The sequence below is a fragment of the Castor canadensis genome, chromosome 12, assembly GCF_047511655.1.
Source record: "Castor canadensis chromosome 12, mCasCan1.hap1v2, whole genome shotgun sequence".
NCBI lineage: Eukaryota > Metazoa > Chordata > Mammalia > Rodentia > Castoridae > Castor > Castor canadensis.
This window is the reverse complement of record NC_133397.1, coordinates 93,983,784-94,004,103: the sequence shown is the minus strand read 5'-3', so window position 1 is coordinate 94,004,103 and position 20,320 is coordinate 93,983,784. Positions and strand designations below refer to the sequence as shown.

The window sequence follows — 20,320 nt, the reverse complement described above, 5'->3', positions numbered from 1 at the left end:
TTTAAAAAAAATCATAGATCTAGCCCAAAACCTAAATGTCAATGATGAGGAGAAGACTCATAGACACAGACAAAAATTGATTTGTTTCAAGAAAAAGGACTGCTTTGAGGCCTGGTCCATCTGGGAATCCAGGAATCTGCTTCCCATGTTAGGTGTTTTGTCACCAGGCAGCCTCCTTGCGCACCTCAGAAACAGAGGTGGGCTTCTTGCAAGTAGGCAGGTGGATAATAGCAGCGTGACACTGCCTTGGGGAACAGCTCCCTTTCTTTCCTCTACTCAATAGTTCTCAATGTGCTTATGGGAAGGTATGCTACAGGGGAAGGGTATATCAGAATCATAGAGTCACAGTATTTGTGCACAGAAGTTTGAATAATGGGACACATTACTGATTTGATTCATTGCTAGTTGGAGTATTTGTTTTTCTTGGAGATTTCTAATAAAACCAAAGGAGAGCATTCAATGGTTGAGTTTAGCAAGATGGCCCCAGGTTGAAAGGGGCCTGAGACTGCTCACAGTGGCTGATCAGTTTCAGACCTTTCAGTCCTTACATAGATCTGGGTGTACCTGCTTTTTCCCCTCTACAGTCCAGCTATCTGTGGATCCCAGGATGAGCTTCTGATACCAGTGGACCCTTTGGCACACCTTGCTTGTGGGGGGCATTCAATAAATAATTATCAAAGAAATAAACTCAGGTACCTCATATGCCATTAGTACAGCACCACAATTCACCCCGTAGCTGTGCCAAAATAGACACACTCAGCAGAAAGATTGGAATGAAACACGGATTTTTCTTTAGGCGGACAAAGCACGATTTCACCTCCTCCTTTCCTTTTCCTGGTTTATCCTAAATTTATGATTAGCATTACTTTTTGTTGTTGTTGTTATTGGGGCTTGAACTCAGAGCCTTCACCCTGAGCCACTCTACCAGCCCTTTTGTTATGGGTATTTTCGAGACAAAGTCTTGTGAACTGTTTGCCCAGCCTGGCTTCAAACCGCGAGGATCTGATCTGTGCCCCGAGTAGCTAGGCTCACGGGTGTGAATCACCGGCGCCCGGCTTAGAACTACTTATAATAATAAAACCCTTTATCTTTAAAAGAAAGAAATCCCAGTTGATCACAGCAAAGTGTTGCCTGTTTTGAGAGAGGCAGTGCTTGGGGGATTTATCATTTTTGCTACCGTTGCAGCAACCCAAGAAGCCAAAAGAACAGTCTCAAAACCCAGGTAACTTTTCTGAGGGAGACATTCAAAGAACTCCAAAGTCAGGCCAAATTTCGCATAAATAACAGTTCCGTTTCATGGCAACCCTGCAGTGCCACCCACTAGGTTGGGTTCAGGAACTCGGCGGCCGCAGTCTGCTCTCCTGGGTTGGAGGCGCACTTTTGTCCCAGCGAACCATGGCGCGGAAAAAAAAAAAAAAACACTGCGGCACGCGCATGCGCGCCCGCTCTCGCAGCTACTGGGTTGGAAAACACAGGCGCTGTGGCCACTGCGCCTGCGGATAGAGAAGTAGAAGGCGGGGCGAGGCGGGGGGCGGAGCCAGCGACAGGGGCGGAGCTACGCGTGCGCAGTGGTCCTACCAGCAGGAAGCCCGGCGCGCGGGGTGAGGGGCGGGGCTCTCCCCGGCATTGTGCTGCAGGCGGGCCCCGCGCGGCAGGGCCCTGGACCAGTGCGGCTCCTGGGCATGGTGAGCAAGGTTCTGCTGCGCCTCGTGTCTGCAGTCAACCGCAGGAGGATGAAGCTGCTGCTGGGCATCGCCCTGCTCGCCTACGTCGCCTGTGAGTGCGCGCCCGCGGTGGGCTGGAGAGCCCCATTCATTCTCCTCGTGGCGGCGGGGACAGGGTACTGTGAGCCCGGCGGCAGGTTTTGCGGGACCTGGGGCGGTCCTAGAGCTGGTGTCCCTCCCTGCCCCGGCGGTACCTGCAGTTCCTGCTTCCACTCCTTTCCACTCTTGCAACGAAGCCGCTGCCAACAGGGGCGCAGACTCGCTACTGCTTAGGCCCCGGCGCGGGTCCGGACCCAGTGGCGGTGCTCTGGGGCCTTTGCCGGGGTTGCTGTTATGCGGACCCCGCGCGACACAGACGCAGCTGTCCTCGGCGGTCCCTGTGGTCCTTCACCTCGTAGCATGGGACTCGGCGGCTACATTGCTGTCCACGTCGCCCCGGGTCCCAACTGGCGATTCCAGAGAGTGCCGCGCGGGGACACCCGGAGCCGCGCCGCCTTGTTGGTAAAGTAGGATAAAAATACTGTTGCCATTGGCAGAGTCCGCGTTCCGACTGTTTGCTCCGTAGGAAAATTACTCAGCACTTAACTCTGGGGGAACGAAAGTATTGCCAGTGCCCATTGCTGCGCTCGCATATCCAGGCGCACCGGCACCCCAGTTCCAGGTGTCCCCCCAGGAGCGGCCACGGTGACTGGGGCCTGGCCCAGCAGGGAGCACAGCACCGGGGACCAGGCGGGGCGTGCCCGCGGCTTTGTGTAGGTGCTCTCAGCCTCCTGCCTGGGAAGAGGACAGGAGAGCCACGGTGCAGGCAGGTAGGCAGGTGGGAGGCCCTCCCCTTGTTAGGGGGAGCAGAAGCTGCCCTTTTTAAAAAGATCTATTGGATGGGAATATAATTACTTCTATTAATACTTTGCTGAGTACCAAGATTGGACTAAAAATAGCTCCCGGCGTGAGCTTCTTAAATCCTGGCCACTCAGACAAACGGAACCGCCCACTAACTGGCTGAGTTACCTAGGTCTGATTCCCAGGTGAGTAAGTACTGAAAGTGACTTAAGCTGATAGGAAGGGAAGGCGAGCTTGAATAGGACCAGTACAGCCCAGCTGTTCCCGGAGGTGGAGCCAGGAAGCTCAAGCTGGACCCTTGGTTGTTTGGAGAAGTTTTGGGCCCAGGAGGGATGGGTGTTAGATGTGAGTATTTTGGCAAGGAAGTAAAAGCTGTCCTGAAGAGTGTGGTCAGTATTGAGAAAGAATGTGGAGACTCAAGAAAAAGACCCCTTACAGATGAATCATAATATTATTATAATAATTATAATATTTATTCTTGTCACAAGAAATTAATACCAAATTTGTTGAGGACTTAACTTCAGGTATGATTCTTGGTACTAATGACTCATTTAACTATTTCAGCAATCCTAGGAAATGGTTACTGTGATTATTATCATTTTCAGGGTGAAAAAATTACTAGCAAGAGAGATTAGGAAACATGGAGTGTTTTGTTTTTTTTTTTTCTTTTTCATATGTGCATACAAGGCTTGGGTCATTTCTCCCCCCTACCCCCACCCCCTCCCTTACTCCCCACTCTGCCCACTCCCTTTCCCCCCGACCCCCTCAATACCCAGCGGAAACTATTTTGCCCTTATTTCTAATTTTGTTGTAGAGAGAGTATAAGCAATAATAGGAAGGAACAAGGGTTTTTGCTGGTTGAGATAAGGATAGCTATACAGGGAGTTGACTTACATTAATTTTATGTGCGTGTGTGTTACATTCTAGGTTAATTCTTTTTGATCTAACCTTTTCTCTAGTTCCTGGTCCCCTGGAAACATGGAGTGTTAACACAGATAATAAACTATGGAGAGAAAAGAGTTGAGCCCTGAAACACCAGGGAGCTGGGGCTAGAAACCAGGTCATTGGGCAGGAGAGTCCCTGCTGAGTTGGGGGGAGGCTTCTGAAGTTAGTCATAGGGGTTTAGAATTAATAAGGTGGGGGATTTATGTAGTCATAGAAGGATTCTCACCATTTATCCATTTACCGGGAAGTCTTACCCAGCCCTTGCTGTTTGTTGCTGAATTGGGCACCAGGGAACACCATGGAATGCAAAAACATGCAATTCTTTCCCAGGATGGCTCAGGACAAACAAACAAACAAAAAAACCAGATTGCTTCCCATTTCAGATTTCTGATTCAGAAGGTCTTTTACATAGCCTGAAAAATTTGCATTTCGAATAGATTCTTCTGTGATGCTCTTGCTGTGGTTTGGGGACCCCATTTTGAGAATCACTGGCCAAGAAAGAGGTGGGCATGAATTGGATAATTATCCGAATGAAGGTAAAATTACAAATGTGAAGGAAAGGAATGCATGAGAACTGATGACAGGGACTCTTGAGTGAGAATAGTCAGGATGTTTCTTTCCCTGCGGAATCAAGTTGTGAGCTGAAAATAGAGGATATGTAGAAGTTAATTGAGGAGGCATAGGAGGGAATGCGTTCCAGAAGGAACAGCATGTGCGAGTCCTGCAGCAGCCAAGAGCATGGAGTATTCTAAGAACATAAAGAAAGGGTAGTGTCCTTGGAGTGTGGAATCATAGGACAGCCATGAAGCTGCTCAGGTGGACAGGCCAGAGCAGGGAGGTCTCCATCCAGATCAGGAAATGGGTGATTACTTTAGCCATGAGGATTTTAAGAGTGGTGGAGGCAGTGTTAATGAATGGCAATGAATGGTGGTGTGAGCTGCTTTGCAGGGCTTCTGATTGAAAGTGTCTGGGGATGCTGAAGATGTAGGCCATCAGCAGTGACATCCGTGATTTCTAATCTCTGCTTCTTTTTATTAACAATCTTGCCAGTCTGTGATGAATAAATCTCATCTCTGTTGAAAATAAACCTGTTGATGCTCCCAATTATCCTTGCCTTCACTGTCAGTCTGCCTTCTAGAAACCCTCTCTGTTCTAAAAGCAGAGCACAAGTTCCAGGACTTTTCTCACAGCATTTACTTCTCCCAGTCTTTGCTGCCTCCAGAGGCAGAGACCCCCTCCTTGCTGTCCATGAACATGCTGTATCTGTGAAATTCCCTGTCCTTACAGGGATGGAGTCTTCTATCATTCAGTCTGTGTAGCACTTAAGACAGTGCCTTAGCACTTGGAAAGAGCTCAGTAACTACTCAAGGGACCAAATTGAAGTTCATGCCAGCCTACTGGGTAGTTCTGAGGTGGAGATCCAGCTTGAGTTCCCTTACGTGCATATAGTTTGAGAAGTCAGATGAGCCCTCTGATGGCCCTGCTGCATGGGTTGTTAGGTGTAGCAGCCTCTCTACCACCTTTTCCCCCACACAGAAGCAAGCACTTTACTTGTAACTTGTTATTTTGATTATGTTGGTATTTATCGTTCTGCTGAATCACCGGCTTCTTGGTTTTTCAGTCATAAATATACCATATGTAGTGACTTTGTTCTTCTGAAGATGACTGCTTTCTTTCTTTCTCTTCTCAGTCATGCTCACTGCCCCCTGCCTATGTGGTGTAGTTTTGAGGTGGTTCAGTGTTTACATGCATGACTGATGTGAATGTGCCTCAGAGTGAACTTACACTGTATTGCTTTTTGTTCTTGAGCTAATAAGTGGCCGTTCTTTTTTGTTTTTGGTTTTTAACTTGCTTTGCTTTCCCAGTTGTCCGCATCTTTGCCCAGACTGTGTGTAATCATCAGGACATTCCTCTGCTGGCACACCTTTCAGCAGGTGTGCCAGGAAAGGTGTGCTTGTGGACCCTGTGTCTAGGGACCTGCCTCTAGGATCTGCCCACCGCAGGATCCTTATTTCTTTTTCTTATTTCAGTTCCTGCTTTAGATTAGGACAGGAGGTGAAATGTGAAGCTTTATCTGTAGTATTTTTTTTCCTTCATACTTAAAGAATTGAACATGTAGAATTCCAGGAAAAAAATCCCTTCAGGATTTTTAAGGTATTGTTCCATTCTTGGCTTCTAGTATTGTTGAGGAGTTTTGAGCCAGTTCTTGTCTTTCTGGAAGATGGCAGGCTCTTCTTTGTGTCCCTGGTAGTCACTGATCATCACCTATTTCTATCCCACTGGCCCTGCTCCTGCAGAGCTGTCCTCCTTCCATGCTTCGTGGCCTCTTGCAGTCTCTGTGTCCAGGGCCACGCCCACAGCCTGTCAGGAGCTGAGCAGGCCTGCTGCACTTTACCCCTGGTTCCTGCGTTCTGCTATGAATACAAGTTGGCCACTTCATTTTTCTTTCCCTCTAGCTTGGTAACTAGCCACGTTCAAGGTGATGGTTCTTGGTGTGCAGAGCACCCTCCCCTCTGCCCTTGGAAGAATGAATCTGTTCATCAGTTCTGGGAACCTTCTTAAATTTTTCCTCTGCTCCTATTTTCTCTCTCTCTGGAAATACACTTACTGTGATGTAGACTTGCCTGGACCAGTCCTTTCATTTCCTACTTTACAACATTTTAAAGTTTATCTCTATCTTCTAGAATCACCTCATCTTTGTAGTTTCATTCTTCTCATATTTTAAAAATTTTATTTTTGCTGTCATTTTTTCATTTGTAATAGTTTTTACCTGTTTTCTGAATTAAAAAAAAGTGATCTTCACTTCATTGTGGTCTTTTAATGATAGTCTTGCTGCTCACCTTTCTTTTTACTGAATATTCTCTTTCTTCCAGACTTCTGTCTCCTGTCTGAGGTCTCCTCAGATTGTGTGCTCATATTCAAGACTGGGGCCTGGGGCCAATGGAGAGTGCCAGCTGACTGTGTGCTGCACCATTTCCTCAGTCCTGTAGGTCTGTCCTTCTGAGCTGTAATGGCAAGAGTCTCTCTGGCCCTTGCTGGATAGGAGGCCTGGCTGCTTGCATCCTGTTGCTGGATGAGGAGAAGGCTGAACGTAATTGTCCCAGTTGGACCAGTCCTCCCCAATCTGGAGATAGAGCTGCTCTTGTCGCAGTGTGGGATGTGGACCTGGAAGTTGTCCTGCTTCCTTGACATGTTTGAAAGTTGAAGTCTGCCTCAGCTGCCTGCTTTTCCCATGCAGACATGCAGGCCAGCCCAAGTCTTCGCCCTTTCTAGGTGTAATCAGCTGTTTCCATTGCTGGCCTCTTCCTGTCTTCTCTCCATCCCTGCCTCTGTTGCTTTTCCATCTTCCAGCAGTGTTTTGTTGCTGATTCTCTTTCTTCCTTTTCCCTGTCCTTATACATTTATTCCTTAAACAACAACAACAACAAAAAACCCAAGAAATATCTGACATTTAGTGAGGTTTAGGAACAGCTAGAGCTGTGACATCCAATAATTATCTTTGGTGTATCCTGGGATTTTGTTGTGATGACATCTTGGTTGGGTGCTTTTTCTTCATGTCACTGTTTTTCTGCTGAGAAGTAAAGACATAAAACCTGAAGCCACATAAAGGGATGTTTTATGTGCATTAGCTTTGCACTTATGATCACAAACTTCAAACTTCTCTGAAGTTGGAACTTTTATTACTTTTGCCCTTAATGTAATCCACGAACCTGTGATTGGTGACCTCCCTTGCAAATCAGCTCAGGAAACATTTCTTGGCCACTTGTCATGGAAGATAGGCAGCATCTTTAGGCATAGCCTTGATGCCAGTGGACTCCAGGGAGAAAAGATAGCTAAAAACAAACTACATTAGTGGTGTGTCCAGACTTAGCTGAGTGTGAGAATCAGCCTGGGGTCATGCCTTGCAGGTTTCTAGGATCCTCCAGACTTACTCCATAGCAGTCTGGACATTGTAAGCCAAACGTAGAAATTGTTTTAAACCTCCCACATTTTATTTTGAAAATTTCCATGCAATTTTCCTCCTTTTCTTTTAAAGCAAAAATTTAGCAGGTTCCTGGATACCGCTGCCTAGATTCATCAGTTGCTTACAATTTGCCATGTTTCTCTCTCACTGATTTTATATGAACTTTTTATGTTGAAATATTTGAAAGTTGCAATCATAATACTTTCCTTTACATTTATATGTATAATATATATAAATACATATATATGTATAGGATAAAACATTCTTTTATATAGCCCTTACCATTATCATACCCTGAGAAGTCAACATAAGTAGTATCATCTAAGATACAGTCCATATTTAAATTTCCCCCAATTATAAGTGTCTTTTGCAACCATTCTATTTTTTTTTTTAATCTAGCACCTAGTCAAGATTTGCACGTTGCATTTAATTTGGTTGCTATGTCTGTATGTTTCTTGAGCTATTAAGGATATATGTTTTCTTATAATATTTAACTTTTTTTTAAATATGCATACCAGTTATCCTGTGAAACATCCAGATTCTGAATTTATCTGATTAACTTTTTTTTTTTATAAAGGTTAAGGTATGGCTAGAGTGATTGCCTAGCATGAATGAGGAACTGTGTTCTATCCCCAGCACCAAAATGGAAAACAGTTTTTAATAATGATGCTTGTTAATTGGCATCACACCAGGACACCTGTAATGGACACCATATCAGTGGTGTCTGGACTTACCTGAGCATGAGACTTAGCCTGGGTTCTGTGTTACTGTTCTTTCCTGTGTAATTGGAGTACTGTGATCAGGACTAACTTTGATGCCCCAAAAGGGGTAGCCTCCATCTTTCTTCATTTTCAAAGTGCATTTCCCACTACACAGCCTGTGGAGTGATTCTTGAGACTATTCCTTATTCTCCAGGCAGTGATTAGCATTCATTCACAATCCTTGCCTGGACCAGTTTTTATATTGGGGTTTAGTGGTACTTTTCTAGCTCTGTAAATCCTTTGCTTTTATTGGTTGTTGTTCCTCTGAGAAGAATTTTCCCTCCCTCTTTCTCTCTTTCTCTCTTTCTCTATTAGTTTCCTGAGTCTATTGTGATGAATTACCCCAAAGTAGGTGATTTTAAAACAGGAGAAATTTATTCTCAGAGTTTTCAGAGGCCTGATATCAGAAGGTTGGCCAGTCTGAGTTCCTTTGAGGTTCCTGGTGTCCTGCATTGTGTCGGCATCACTCCAGCCTCCACCTCTGTAGTCACAGGGCCTCCTTATCTCTGTCTGCTGAATCTGTCATGGGTGTTTCTTGGGAGAATATTTGTCACTGGATTTAGGTCCTACCTGGATAATTAATCCAGAATGATCTTTTTGTCTCAAGATCCTTAATTACTTCTGCAAATACCCATTTTCCAGGGAAGATCACATTCACAAGTTCTAAGTCCTGTTCTTCCCTGCCTGAAACCTGAAATGAACTGTTTCTCCAAGGAGCTCTGGTTCTGTACAGTGGAGAATATTGTTTAGAAACCAGGCTTTGAGCCCTAGTTGTACCCATTGCTGACCGGGTGTCATTGCTTCCAGCCCTGTCAGTGGCCATAGCTAGGAAGTACACATAGTCTTTCTAGTCATGGTTTTTGCTAATTTCCCCCAATTTAAATTTAACATGGTAGGTTTCTTCCTTACCTCCCCCCATTTTATATTATCATCTCCTTTTGCCTGCAGTCAAGATCTTATTGCCAACATCAGTGTATTTATCCTTTGTTCTATACAGCCATACAGATTCAATACAAATGATGGTTCAAATTATAACTTTTCAAGTATATAATGTTGCTAAAGCTGTTCAAATCCGGTAGAAACCAGACTTCAAATCTTGAACTTGGATCTTTCCCAGGCTAGCGATGTGCAGTGTGATCACTCCTGAGATACTGAGCAGCAACAAAGAGTGTAGTACCCAGTCAGCCCCCTGGTCACAGGGACACAACCCTAGTCTACAGCTTGCTGTGCCTCTGAGCCATAGTGCAGGGGGTTAGGTGAGTTGCATTTTCTGCTTATGATATTTCAACTTGCAGTGAGCCTATCACCATGCAGCCCCTCTGTGACTGGAGGAGCACCTGTAGTTCAGAGTTGCTACATTAATCTCACTACCAGCAAACCCAGGAAAATTTAGGATTTCTTTGTAATTCTTTTTGTCCTTAAACTGTATTGCATTAAGAATGTTTAGTTGGAGTATTGTGTTTGAAAGTCACATAACCCCAACATGATGGTGCACACCTGTAATCCCAGCACTTGAGAGACTGAGGCAGGAGATTGTGAGTTTGAGATCGAATTTTTTTTTAATGCCAGATTCAAGTTAGGTTCTTTTTTTTTTTTTTTCTTTTTGTTTAGGCTTAGGGTTTTCTGTTTTGTGTGTTGGGGGAGCTGTTGGGGGAAGTCTGGGGTTTGATCTCAGGGCCTTATGCTTGGAAAGCAGGTACTCTACCACTTGAGCCACACTTTCAGTCTAGTCCTCTTTTTCTTTTTAGATACATAAATCATTTACACAGTTCAAAAGCCAAAGCAGCAAAAGTTACACTCAGAAGTCTGTCACTGCCATTTCTATACTTCCTGCTTAGGTTCATTCTTTTTTTTAGCTTGGTTATCCAGTCTGAGATTCATTTTCCAAATGCAGGCACGAGTGTGTTTGTATGTGCTCATACTGTCTTTTACTCACAAGATAGTGTATTATATAGACTATTTTGCATTTCTTTTTTCTGCTCAGTAGTTCAGTATTTCCTGGATAGAACTGTGTATCAGGTTATAGAGTATACTTTTTTTAACAGCTGTGCAGTAATCCTGTGTGTGCTATAGTTTCTTTGATCAGTGTCCTTAGGAAGGGCATTTAAGTCATCCCAGTTATTTTGCCATCCCCAATACTACTGCACTGGCCTCTGCACAGGCTCCCACCAGCTGTGTATGAAAGCTGCTGGTTCCTCTTCCTAACCATGTATTGACCAATGTTTGCATTTTCACCAGTGAGAAAAATGGTACTTCTTGTAGCTTTCATTTGCATTTCTCTTATGAGTGAACTGAAGCATCATTTCAAATGTTTGAGAGCTATTAATGTCTTTTTCTATGAAGTGCTCATATTTTTGCCCATTTTTCTATTGAGTTTTTGGTATATATTCCCCCTCATATTTAAGAACTCTTTATATTTGGATGTTAACTGTCCTTTGTGATGTAAATTGCAACCAGTTTCTCAAGCCTGGTGTGAAAGAACACTAAAATACATTTGGTCTTTGTTCCTGGTTCCTGGCAAGAGCTCCTTCACACTTGGAGCTTCCCAAGTGACAAGAGTATCTTCTGTTACTCATAATGAGATGAGCCTTCTGATCCTGAGCTCGTGAGTTAGCCTGGGGCCCAGAAAGCCTTAGGATGGGGCTGGTCCTGAGAAAGATCCAGTGGGTTGGAAGTTTCAACTCCACTCACTTACCTCCAGGAAGGGGACAATGGTGCTGCACAGACTTTCAGCTTGGGTAAACTCTCTAATAGTAGGATTTGAGGAGGCTCCATGTTGGATTGTGAACCTGCTAGGAGGGTGACACCCTGAAGGCATGGAAGCCTACTGTCCTACCCTACCTTGTCCCATGCAGCACTTCCCTTTGGCTCTTCCCAAGTTCTATCCTTTATATAAACTAGTAATAGTAAGTAAAGTGTTTTCCTGAGTTCTGTGAACCATTCTAGCAAATTCTTGACCCTACAGAAGAGTTGTGGGAACTCCTGATTGCAGCTGGCTGACTGTGTACAGGACTTGCAGTGCGGCAGTCATGGGATGAGCTTGTCTGTGAGATCTACACTGACTCTAGTCAGTCGTTGGGGCTACAAGTGCATCTAATTGTTGTGCACCCAAGTTGGTGTCTAGAGTGTTAGAGAATGGGTTGTTGGTGTGGACTTAGGACGTGGGAATCTTCATTTTCAACAGTTTTCCTTTTTCTCCTTTTCTTTCTTGTGGTACATGCTAGGCAAGTGCTCTACCACTGAAGTAAACCTCCAACTCCATGTAGTTCTTAAGAAACTGGTCAAGGTAAAGTGCCAATTAACTTGTGGAAGAGAAACTTTGAAGAAAGAGGGCTGGCTGTCTTTGAGGTGGGAATGTTGAATGGGCCATTTAGTGGATGACTAGGGCTTGAAGAGTGGAATTGAAGGTGAAGGGGAGGCATAAGAGGAAGCTGACAGAGGCAGAGCACAAGAAACAGTGTCCATGGGGCCCACAAGACAAAACATGGAAGGCTGACCCTTTGTAAACTTGATTCAGTGGGATGAGTAAACGTTTTGTGAGAATTCATGCATCCTGGAAAAGGAGATTTTGATGACCATGCTCTTAAGTAACCATTAGGGCATGGAATCAGTTTTGCATTTGAGGGGCAACCTGTCTAGCCTGAATATTGTGCTTTGCTCTGGGCATCTCTCTGCTGGTGGATTTTAGCCTTGATATACAGAACTGGCCAATGCTATAGACTAACTGTGGTTCCCTGCAAATTCATTTAGAATCCTCATCCCAAGGTATAGGGGCCTTGGGAGGTGACTGAGTCCTAGGGTTGGAGCCATCTTGAATGGGGTCAATGCCGCAGGGAGCTGTGTTAACAGCTTCCACCATGTGAGGATGCAGCAAGAAGATGGCATCATATGCCAGCAAGTGGGCCTTCACCAGACACCAATTTGCTGGCCTTGTTCTTGGACTTGCCTGCCTCAGAACTGGGAGCTATAAAGTCTTGTTATTTTAAACCATGTAGTCTATGGTATGTTGTCGCAGCAGCCTGAGCAGATTCAGATAGACAGGAAGTGAGGAGGGGTCTGTTTGGGAGGTTGAGGGCTTTCACAAATAGGTGTGAATCGATGAGACCAGGTAGCAGATTCTCCATGTGCATCAAACCTATGTTCACATCGCCTTCACCTTGCTTTTCTTCCCATATGTGGTACAAATGGGATGGGTCTTAGGAATTACTAGAGGGGTAAATGTGGGGAGGAGAGAATCGAGATTGGCTCTTTCCTGGAAAGGGCAGTTTTACTTGTCCTGATTTGAGCTATCCTGTAACTTGGGGCAAGTCACCTACCTTCTGTTTCCTCTTATAAAATGGGACTTCTGTGTGCACTTATGCCTTGTAGGTAAGAATACTTTTTTTAAAGAAGATTATGTGGAATTGAAAAGGTATGTGTAGAGAGATGACGGCTTAATTGATGAGCCACATGGAAAACAAGGACTTTCCAAGGACAGGTGTTATAAATCCCCTTTGATATGAAGGGACTTCCCAGGCAGGAAGGGCAGTGACAGCTGCCAAGTGGGAGCTCCTCAGAAGAGTGAATTTCACTCTTTGTGAATTTAAATCTTTGTCAGATTTTTTTTGGACTTCCTGGTTAAGCTTTTTAGAGTTGCTCCAATGAAAATAAATAAGCAAACTAAAGCAACAACAGAAAACATTTGGATTTCTTCAAAGTAGTCTTTCAGAGGGAGTCCAAATGTGCTAGAAAATGCCAACAGTTTTGTCAGGGTGGTGAAATCTTAGAGTGTTCTTTGTAGTGTCTTTTCATAGTATTTCAGAAATCAAAGACAGCACACTGGTTCTAATTAATGTAAATACTGCAGGTGTCTGGCTTTCATTTATGTATGTGTTTTAAAGGCGTGAGCAGGCAGCTGGGTTGTATCAGTACTAGAAGACTGGAGGTATAGGACAGCTCAGCTGTAATCAAGTGAAAGAAGTAGATTAATCTGGTGCCCTTTGGGGAGCCACTGACAAGTAGTTCTTGTGGAAATGGTCATGAGCTGTGCATAAGGGGTCTTCAGAAATGGGGCTTTCAGCAAAACGTGCTTGTAGCCATGTCACGATCAATTCAGTAGATCAAGTCAGAACTATATGCACAGCATTTACACTGCATTAGTTACTGTAAGTCATGTAGAGATGATTTAGAGTAAAGTATGTGGGTAGGCTATACACAAATACTATGCCTTTTCATTTAAGAGACTTAGGGATTTTGTCATCTACTGGCGGCCCTGGACCAGTCCCCATAGATATCATGTGAGAACTGTTTGGTAGATTGGATTTGGAGATATTTCCCATCTTGTTGGTGAGTGGTAGAGTAGCTTTTTGTCTTTCTGTTTGGCCCTCTAGTGGGAGCCCTATCCCACTTCTTTGCCAACAGCCTGGTGGGGAGCCCTAGGATTGGCCTGCCTCTGGAGAAGGTGCTCTTCCTGTGCCCACCGATGGGGAGCCAAGGTAGGGGGCACTGAACACCCTCAGGAAGGAGAGAGCAAACACCAGTGATGGTGTAGGGCTTTGCTTTGCAGTCATTGGTACCCATTGAGCCCCAGTACCACCTGCTTTCCATTTAGAGAGATCATTTGTGATGATGCCAGTTATTTCATCTTGGAAGTACAAATGTGATACTGGAGACAGAAGACACTGGCCTGGGAAGACCCCACCTCTTAATGCTCCTGTAATGACAGTTGTTTTCACGAGTTTCAGAAGCACATTCCAACCATAGCAGTAGGATGTTATTAGGTAAGACTGGGAAGGTATGAGTCACTCATAAGTTTTTTATAGCTGGAATTCAGAACCCACCCGGGCTGTAGGAGTTGTGGTCTTGCAGGGTAGGGAAGAAGAACACCCAGGATCAAGGCTAGGACCACAGGGAGGTCTGACAAGTTTGTTCCTTCACCTAAGGCACACAGATCATACCAGTTACTAAACTCTGCTTTCAGTCCTGTGTGACCGCTTAGTATGTACACTGGCCTGGAAGGCTGCTGGTGGGGAGAAGTTTAGCCTGGTACCTGGCTGGTTTTGAGGTCTATCAGAGCATTCTAGAGCATTCTTAGGCTAAACAGGAGACAGATCTGGTTCTGTTTCGGTCCTGGTTGTTTAATAGCTTAACCAACAGTCTCAAAACTTAGTGGTAGAAAACAACTGCCATTGTATTTTATCCATGAACTTTCTCATTGAGAATTTGAAAGGGAGATGACTTTTCTGCGATTTGTAACATCTGGGACCTCAGTCAGGTTGAATCAACTGGCTGGAGGTTTTACCTATAGGTGACTTCCTCTCTGGCCCTTGAGGGATAGACTGGGCTGGCACTGGATGTTAGAGTGCCTGGCTGTCCAGCTGTGGTGGCCCAGGACTCCCAGATTGAGTGTCCCACCAGATGCTGCCATCTGTTCCCAGTGTCAGAAGTCACTCAGTGTAATCTCTGCTCTTTTCTGTCAAAACAGCAAAGCTTGCCAGATTCAAAGAGAACCTAAAGCCATCCACTCTCAAGAAAGGTGTATCAACAGTATTTTGGGCAGGTTTTATTTTTTAATTTAAATTTTATTTATTTTTTGTGATACTGGGCATTGAACTCAGGTGCTTGCAAGATGAGTGCTCTACCACGTGAGCCATTCCCCAGTCATTTTGCTTTTAGGTTGTTTTTCAGGTAGAGCTAATTTTGCCCAGTTAGCCTAGAATGGAAATATTCCTACCTCCACCTCCCAAGTAGTGTGGACCACAGGCGTGCACCACCATAGCTGGCCCCTGGGCAGTTTTAAAAGAGTCATGTTGGAGACCTCTTTGTGTAAAAACGCAGTGACACTGTAGAGCTTTGCAGAGAGCACTTGACAGACAGAATCATAGGTCAGGTGAGGTGTTTTGGTGAACTTAACATGCTCAGGAGAGCTTGAGGGTGGCAGTAAACCACTGTGCAGCATGGATGCAACAATCATCATTCTGGAAGTTTCTCTTCCAATCATACTTTAAATGTGCCCTCATTCTGATGACTCTTTGCTGTGTTGGCCCCTAATGGGTCCCCAGTTTTCCTCTCTGGCTGATACTGGTCTTCCAGGTTCCAGGCCTCAGTTTCTATTTCAGTTTGGCATCTTCATGAGGATCATTGTAGAATACCCTCAGCTGAGTTCATGCTTGTCGCAGACTGTGATCTCCTGAGATCATGAGACCTGTCATTTTGTCTCATGACCTCACTACCCTCCAACCTCTGTGTTGCTCCCTTGCTGCTCACCTTCTCCCTGGCCTGTCTGCCCCTCATCCTGTTTCTTTTTTTTTTCTTTTATTATTCATATGTGCATACAAGACTTGGGTCATTTCTCCCCCCTGCCCCCACACCCTCCCTCTCCCCCCCCCCACCCCCTCAATACCCAGCAGAAACTATTTTGCCCTTATTTCTAATTTTGTTGAAGAGAGAGTATAAGCAATAATAGGAAGGAACAAGGGTTTTTGCTGGTTGAGATAAGGATAGCTATAAAGGGCATTGACTCACATTGATTTCCTGTGCGTGTGTGTTACCTTCTAGGTTAATTCTTTTTGATCTCACCTTTTCTCTAGTTCCTGGTCCCCTTTTGCTATTGGCCTCAGTTGCTTTTAAGGTATCTGCTTTAGTTTCTCTGCGTTAAGGGCAACAAATGCTAGCTTATTTTTTAGGTGTCTTACCTATCCTCACCCCTCCCTTGTGTGCTGTCGCTTTTATCATGTGCTCAAAGTCCAATCCCATTGTTGTGTTTGCCCTTGATCTAATGTCCACATATGAGGGAGAACATACGATTTTTGGTCTTTTGGGCCAGGCTAACCTCACTCAGAATGATGTTCTCCATTTCCATCCATTTACCAGCAAATGATAACATTTCATTCTTCTTCATGGCTGCATAAAATTCCATTGTGTATAGATACCACATTTTCTTAATCCATTCGTCAGTGGTGGGGCATCTTGGCTGTTTCCATAACTTGGCTATTGTGAACCCAAAAGACTGTGACACAGGTTACTCCAGAGGCACCTGCACACCCATGTTTATTGCGGCACTATTCACAATAGCCAAGTTATAGAAACAGCCAAGATGCCCCAACACTGTTTCTTCCAGCTAGGCTCAGACACAGGCTGGAGCATCTTGCTGGCCTTTATCACACTCTGAACAGTTACCCTTTGCTTACTAACCAGAGTGCAGCTTTCTTGGAATATAACATAAAAGGAAAAAGATGTGTGTATATTTGGTTCATTGACAGAGTCTCTGAGGAACCTGAGTAAGAAAACAACTACCCTGGCCCATGTTGGCCTTATACTTTCTTGCTTCCCCTGGGCCTCTGTCAGCACTGTTCTTCTTTTCTCTTTCTCTGGGACCTACTTCTTCAAGTGCAGTAGTCATTCTCCTGTGCTGTCATAGTTCAGTGACTTGCCTCCTCTTTGCTCCCCAGGATGCTGCTGACTATATACCTCTCTGACAGGTATTTTATGCAGCTAGCTATTGGCTGTTGTCTTCTCAAGAACAGGAAATCCCTTGGCTGGAATGGCCCTAGCCCTCTGGTATCCTTAGAGCAGGAGTCAGCAAACTGTGGCCCATGGACCAAATTCAGCTGTCTTCTAATTTTTGTAGGACCCAGGGGCAAAGAAAGTTCCAACAATTTTTAAATGGTTAAGAAACAAAGTTAAGAGAATACTATTTCATGATAACTGGGAAGTATATGAAATTGGTATTTCTGTGTCTTCAAAGTCATAGAACATATCGTGCTCTTATGAGTTTCCTGTGTCTGTGCTTGCCCTATATTGCGCAGTTGAGTCGTTGCAGCAGAGGTCATGCCCACAAAGTTCAGATAAATATTTATAGAAATAGAAATTTCGATACATTTAGAGAAAAAGTTTCCCCACTTGAGGCACCAATTCTCAATGATTTGAGGGAGTTATTTGTTCATCATTCACTCATTCAGCAAATATTTAGTGAGCACGTATATGCAGCTATCTGTGCCCCTAGATAACAGCATTGTGCAAAAATAGAAAATCTTTGCTACTTTGGAGCTTGCATTTTATTGAGGGAGAAATAGACAATAAACTTGGGCTCATAGAGCAACCCAAATATGAAAATGTGAAATCCTAAATGCTCCAAAGTCAGAAACTTTTTTGACACTGACATGATGCTTAGTCATGCTGAACACATCATTTCTTCACTGTATTTATGGTGTACCATGTATTTTACTGTTAAGTACTGTGTGTGAATACGGGTAGGAAAATGATTATTGCTAGAAGCATGTGAATTCAGATTCAGGGATGGTGGTGATGTCAAACATCCACACTCTGCTCACCTGGGCAGCCGAGATAGTGACACCTTTGCTTTATGATGGTTTGTTGTACGAAAACTTTGTTTATGCACAAAATTATTAAAAATACTGTATAAAGTTTCCTTTAGGCTATGTGTAGAAGGTGTACGTGATAAAATGAATTTCGTTTTTGGACTTGGATCTCAACTCCAGGATATTTCATTATGTGTATACACATACTCCAAAATCCTAAACATGTATGGTCCCAAGTATTTCAGTTAAGGGATTCTCAGTCTGTGCAGGTATATTGGCTGGTGACAAGTGTGATAAACAGAAAAAAATTAGACTGAGTGAGGATGGCAAGAGTGGGAGTGAGGCTGCAAGTGGGGGTGTTCTGACAGGTAGATTGGCTTAGAAGATCTCCTTGAGAATGGAACTTTTGGGAGGAGACCTGTAAAAACTGAGGGAGGGAGGCAGTGAAGAGTCTGGTGTGAGAAGAGTAAGTGCAAAGTCTCTGGTGCAGGAGCAAACTTGGCAAGTTTGAGAAACTACTCTGTGCAGAGTTGCTTGAGCCTAAAGGGGCAACAAGTGAGGTAAGTAGTTTTATCAAACAAGAGCGTACTGTCCGACAAAGGGGGTCAGGAGCTAGAAGTTGAAGTCTACTTCTCTGATCTGTTGGTAGTGGGGAGAGGGGTGATGTTTATAGGAAGGTAAAGGACAGCAGTCACTTGCTATTTCTATGACAAGAAAGGGTGTGTGTTTCTCTTGTGTGGGAATGATGCTCTTCATGGGGAGCTTTGAGCTTGTGACATCATTGAGCAGACCACCCGCGTGTTTTTGCTTGTGTCCATTCTTGAAAAGCAGACTCTGGACCATAAGGATCATTTGAGAAAGGCCTGGAGGCTTTTCCTGGTAGACAGTTTAAAAACTTTGTCTTGTAAACATGTGTGTCCCAACCTCAGCCTGTTTCAGTGGTGTCAGGTCCCCAGATCACCAGGGCCTAGAGTTACCTGGGTCCTGGGAGAGAGACTCTCTGATTCTGCAGTTATGAAGTTCAGATTGGGTAGGGCCTGGAAAGCACTGACTTCAGTGATTGAGACTGAAGAATGGATCCCTACTCCAGTGATTGTTGGATCAATGCTTAAGGGTGCAGCTATCAGACCTCACACATTGCTTGGCTTCTAGCGAGCTCAATAAATAAACGTTCAAATTTTAGAGTCCTATATTTATGCTGAGGGGCTGTAGCTCTGTTCCTGCTGTTTGTAGGTATGCCTCTTCTCCCTCTGTGTTCGTCTGTCACCGAGGCCTGGGCTGGATCATCTGGTAAATTCTGTAGTTTCCAGCTGGTGGTGGGTGCTGCTTTCACTGCAGGAATGGGGTCTTGCCATTTACTTCTAGTTGTCCTAGGACTCATCATGCTAATAATGCCAACCAGCTCTGCCTTTGGGAGGCTGTTCCAGACCCTGCTTCTGGGGAGTCCTCCCATATGTCATGCTACATACTTGTCATAGTTGCCACTCTGCCCACCGGATGCTAAAGGAGTTGTGTGCAGGGTCTTCCTCCTGCATCCACAGGCACCATGTTTGTTGAATGCTGGTGATGAGGGAGGAAAGTTTAGGAACATCTGAAAAAAAAGGCAAAGTCTACATGGGATCCCTGTGTGATCTGCATTGCTTAAACACCACCCACTTGAGTTAGCATCTGGCATGCTGGTTTGCAGGATTCCTTGTACACGATGTATTTCTCACAGTGTTGCACAGGCGTGGGTCCATGTGAGGCGCGGAGAGCAGTTTCCTTAAGTCCTACTTCTTCCTATAACCTTGGATGTACAGAAGTACACATACTTTCAGACTGAAGGCAGCGTGATCAGAATGCCTAGTGAAAGCATGCTAAGGCATGTTGAAGCCATTTCAAGTGGGCAGGTGTGAAATGGAAATGGTTATTTGTCTGACTCAACATTGATGCATTGCTTCAGGAAGGACATTGAGGTAGCCGTCCCTGACCTGAGGTCCTGGAGAAGAGTCTGCCCATCCTGGGGCCTGGCAGTCAGGGACTCAGAATCCATGCCTATTGTAAAGCGAATGTACCTCTTAATGTTCCAAGCCTTCATGGCTTCTGGATTGGTGGTGTTTCCAGTATACTGTAGGAGCTACAGGAGCAAGGGCTCCATAGCTGTTGCAAACCTCAGAGCAACTGTGCTGCTCTGCAGGCTCTGTTCTGTCTCCATGTGTGTCAGTCAGTTCTTGGGCCTGCGCTGGATGCTGAGTTCCTTTCTGCTCTCCAGAGTGGAGCAGGTAGAGCTTTTGGTCATTTGAAAGGAGGCCAGATACGCATGATACAAAAGTGTGAAGATTAATTGGTTATAACCAAATAAAATAAAAAGTAATAAGCAGAAGATAAATATTTTGAGAAGAGGTATGAAATTCCTTGACATCCTTGATATTCCTTACATTTTAGTGCTTGGATGGCATGTGCCTGGTGTTGCAAATGTGAATGGAGAGATTCCCTGTAAGGCACCAATTAGAGTAAAACACGAAGTGGGCTCCAGTATCCCAGAGCAGAAAGGGAAGATGCTTTCTTGAGAATGCATTCTCAGGTGAGCTTCGCAGTACTTGAAAGTGGTGCACTCTGGCTCAGACACCCACCTGTAGATGAGCTAGAGGGTTAGGGAGGTACATGGGAGGCATGCTGTGGAGGTCTGTTAGGGAGGACTAGGAGGAGATGTTCAAGTGCAAGGGACAGTCTAATAGATCTGAGCCACAGAAATAGATCCAGATGTAATCCATTTATGTCTACTCTCATCCATTTATAAGGGAGGAG

The 20,320-nt window shown here is 44.7% G+C and overlaps 1 protein-coding gene across 3 annotated transcripts in view; it reads left to right on the top strand.

The window, feature by feature from the left end:
- The first annotated feature begins 1,580 nt into the window (after positions 1 to 1,580).
- Uxs1 (UDP-glucuronate decarboxylase 1) overlaps positions 1,581 to 20,320 on the top strand; it is an 81,054-nt gene continuing 62,314 nt past the window's right edge. Inside the window, exon 1 of one of the 3 annotated variants that reach the window (XM_074050477.1) lies at positions 1,581 to 1,776. In XM_074050477.1, the coding sequence (XP_073906578.1) occupies positions 1,683 to 1,776 (94 nt within the window). In that variant the 5' untranslated portion in view covers positions 1,581 to 1,682. Of the gene's footprint in view, positions 1,777 to 1,798; positions 2,226 to 20,320 lie in introns of those variants that run through there. The other 2 variants (XM_020159069.2, XM_020159071.2) reach the window with 2 other exon arrangements.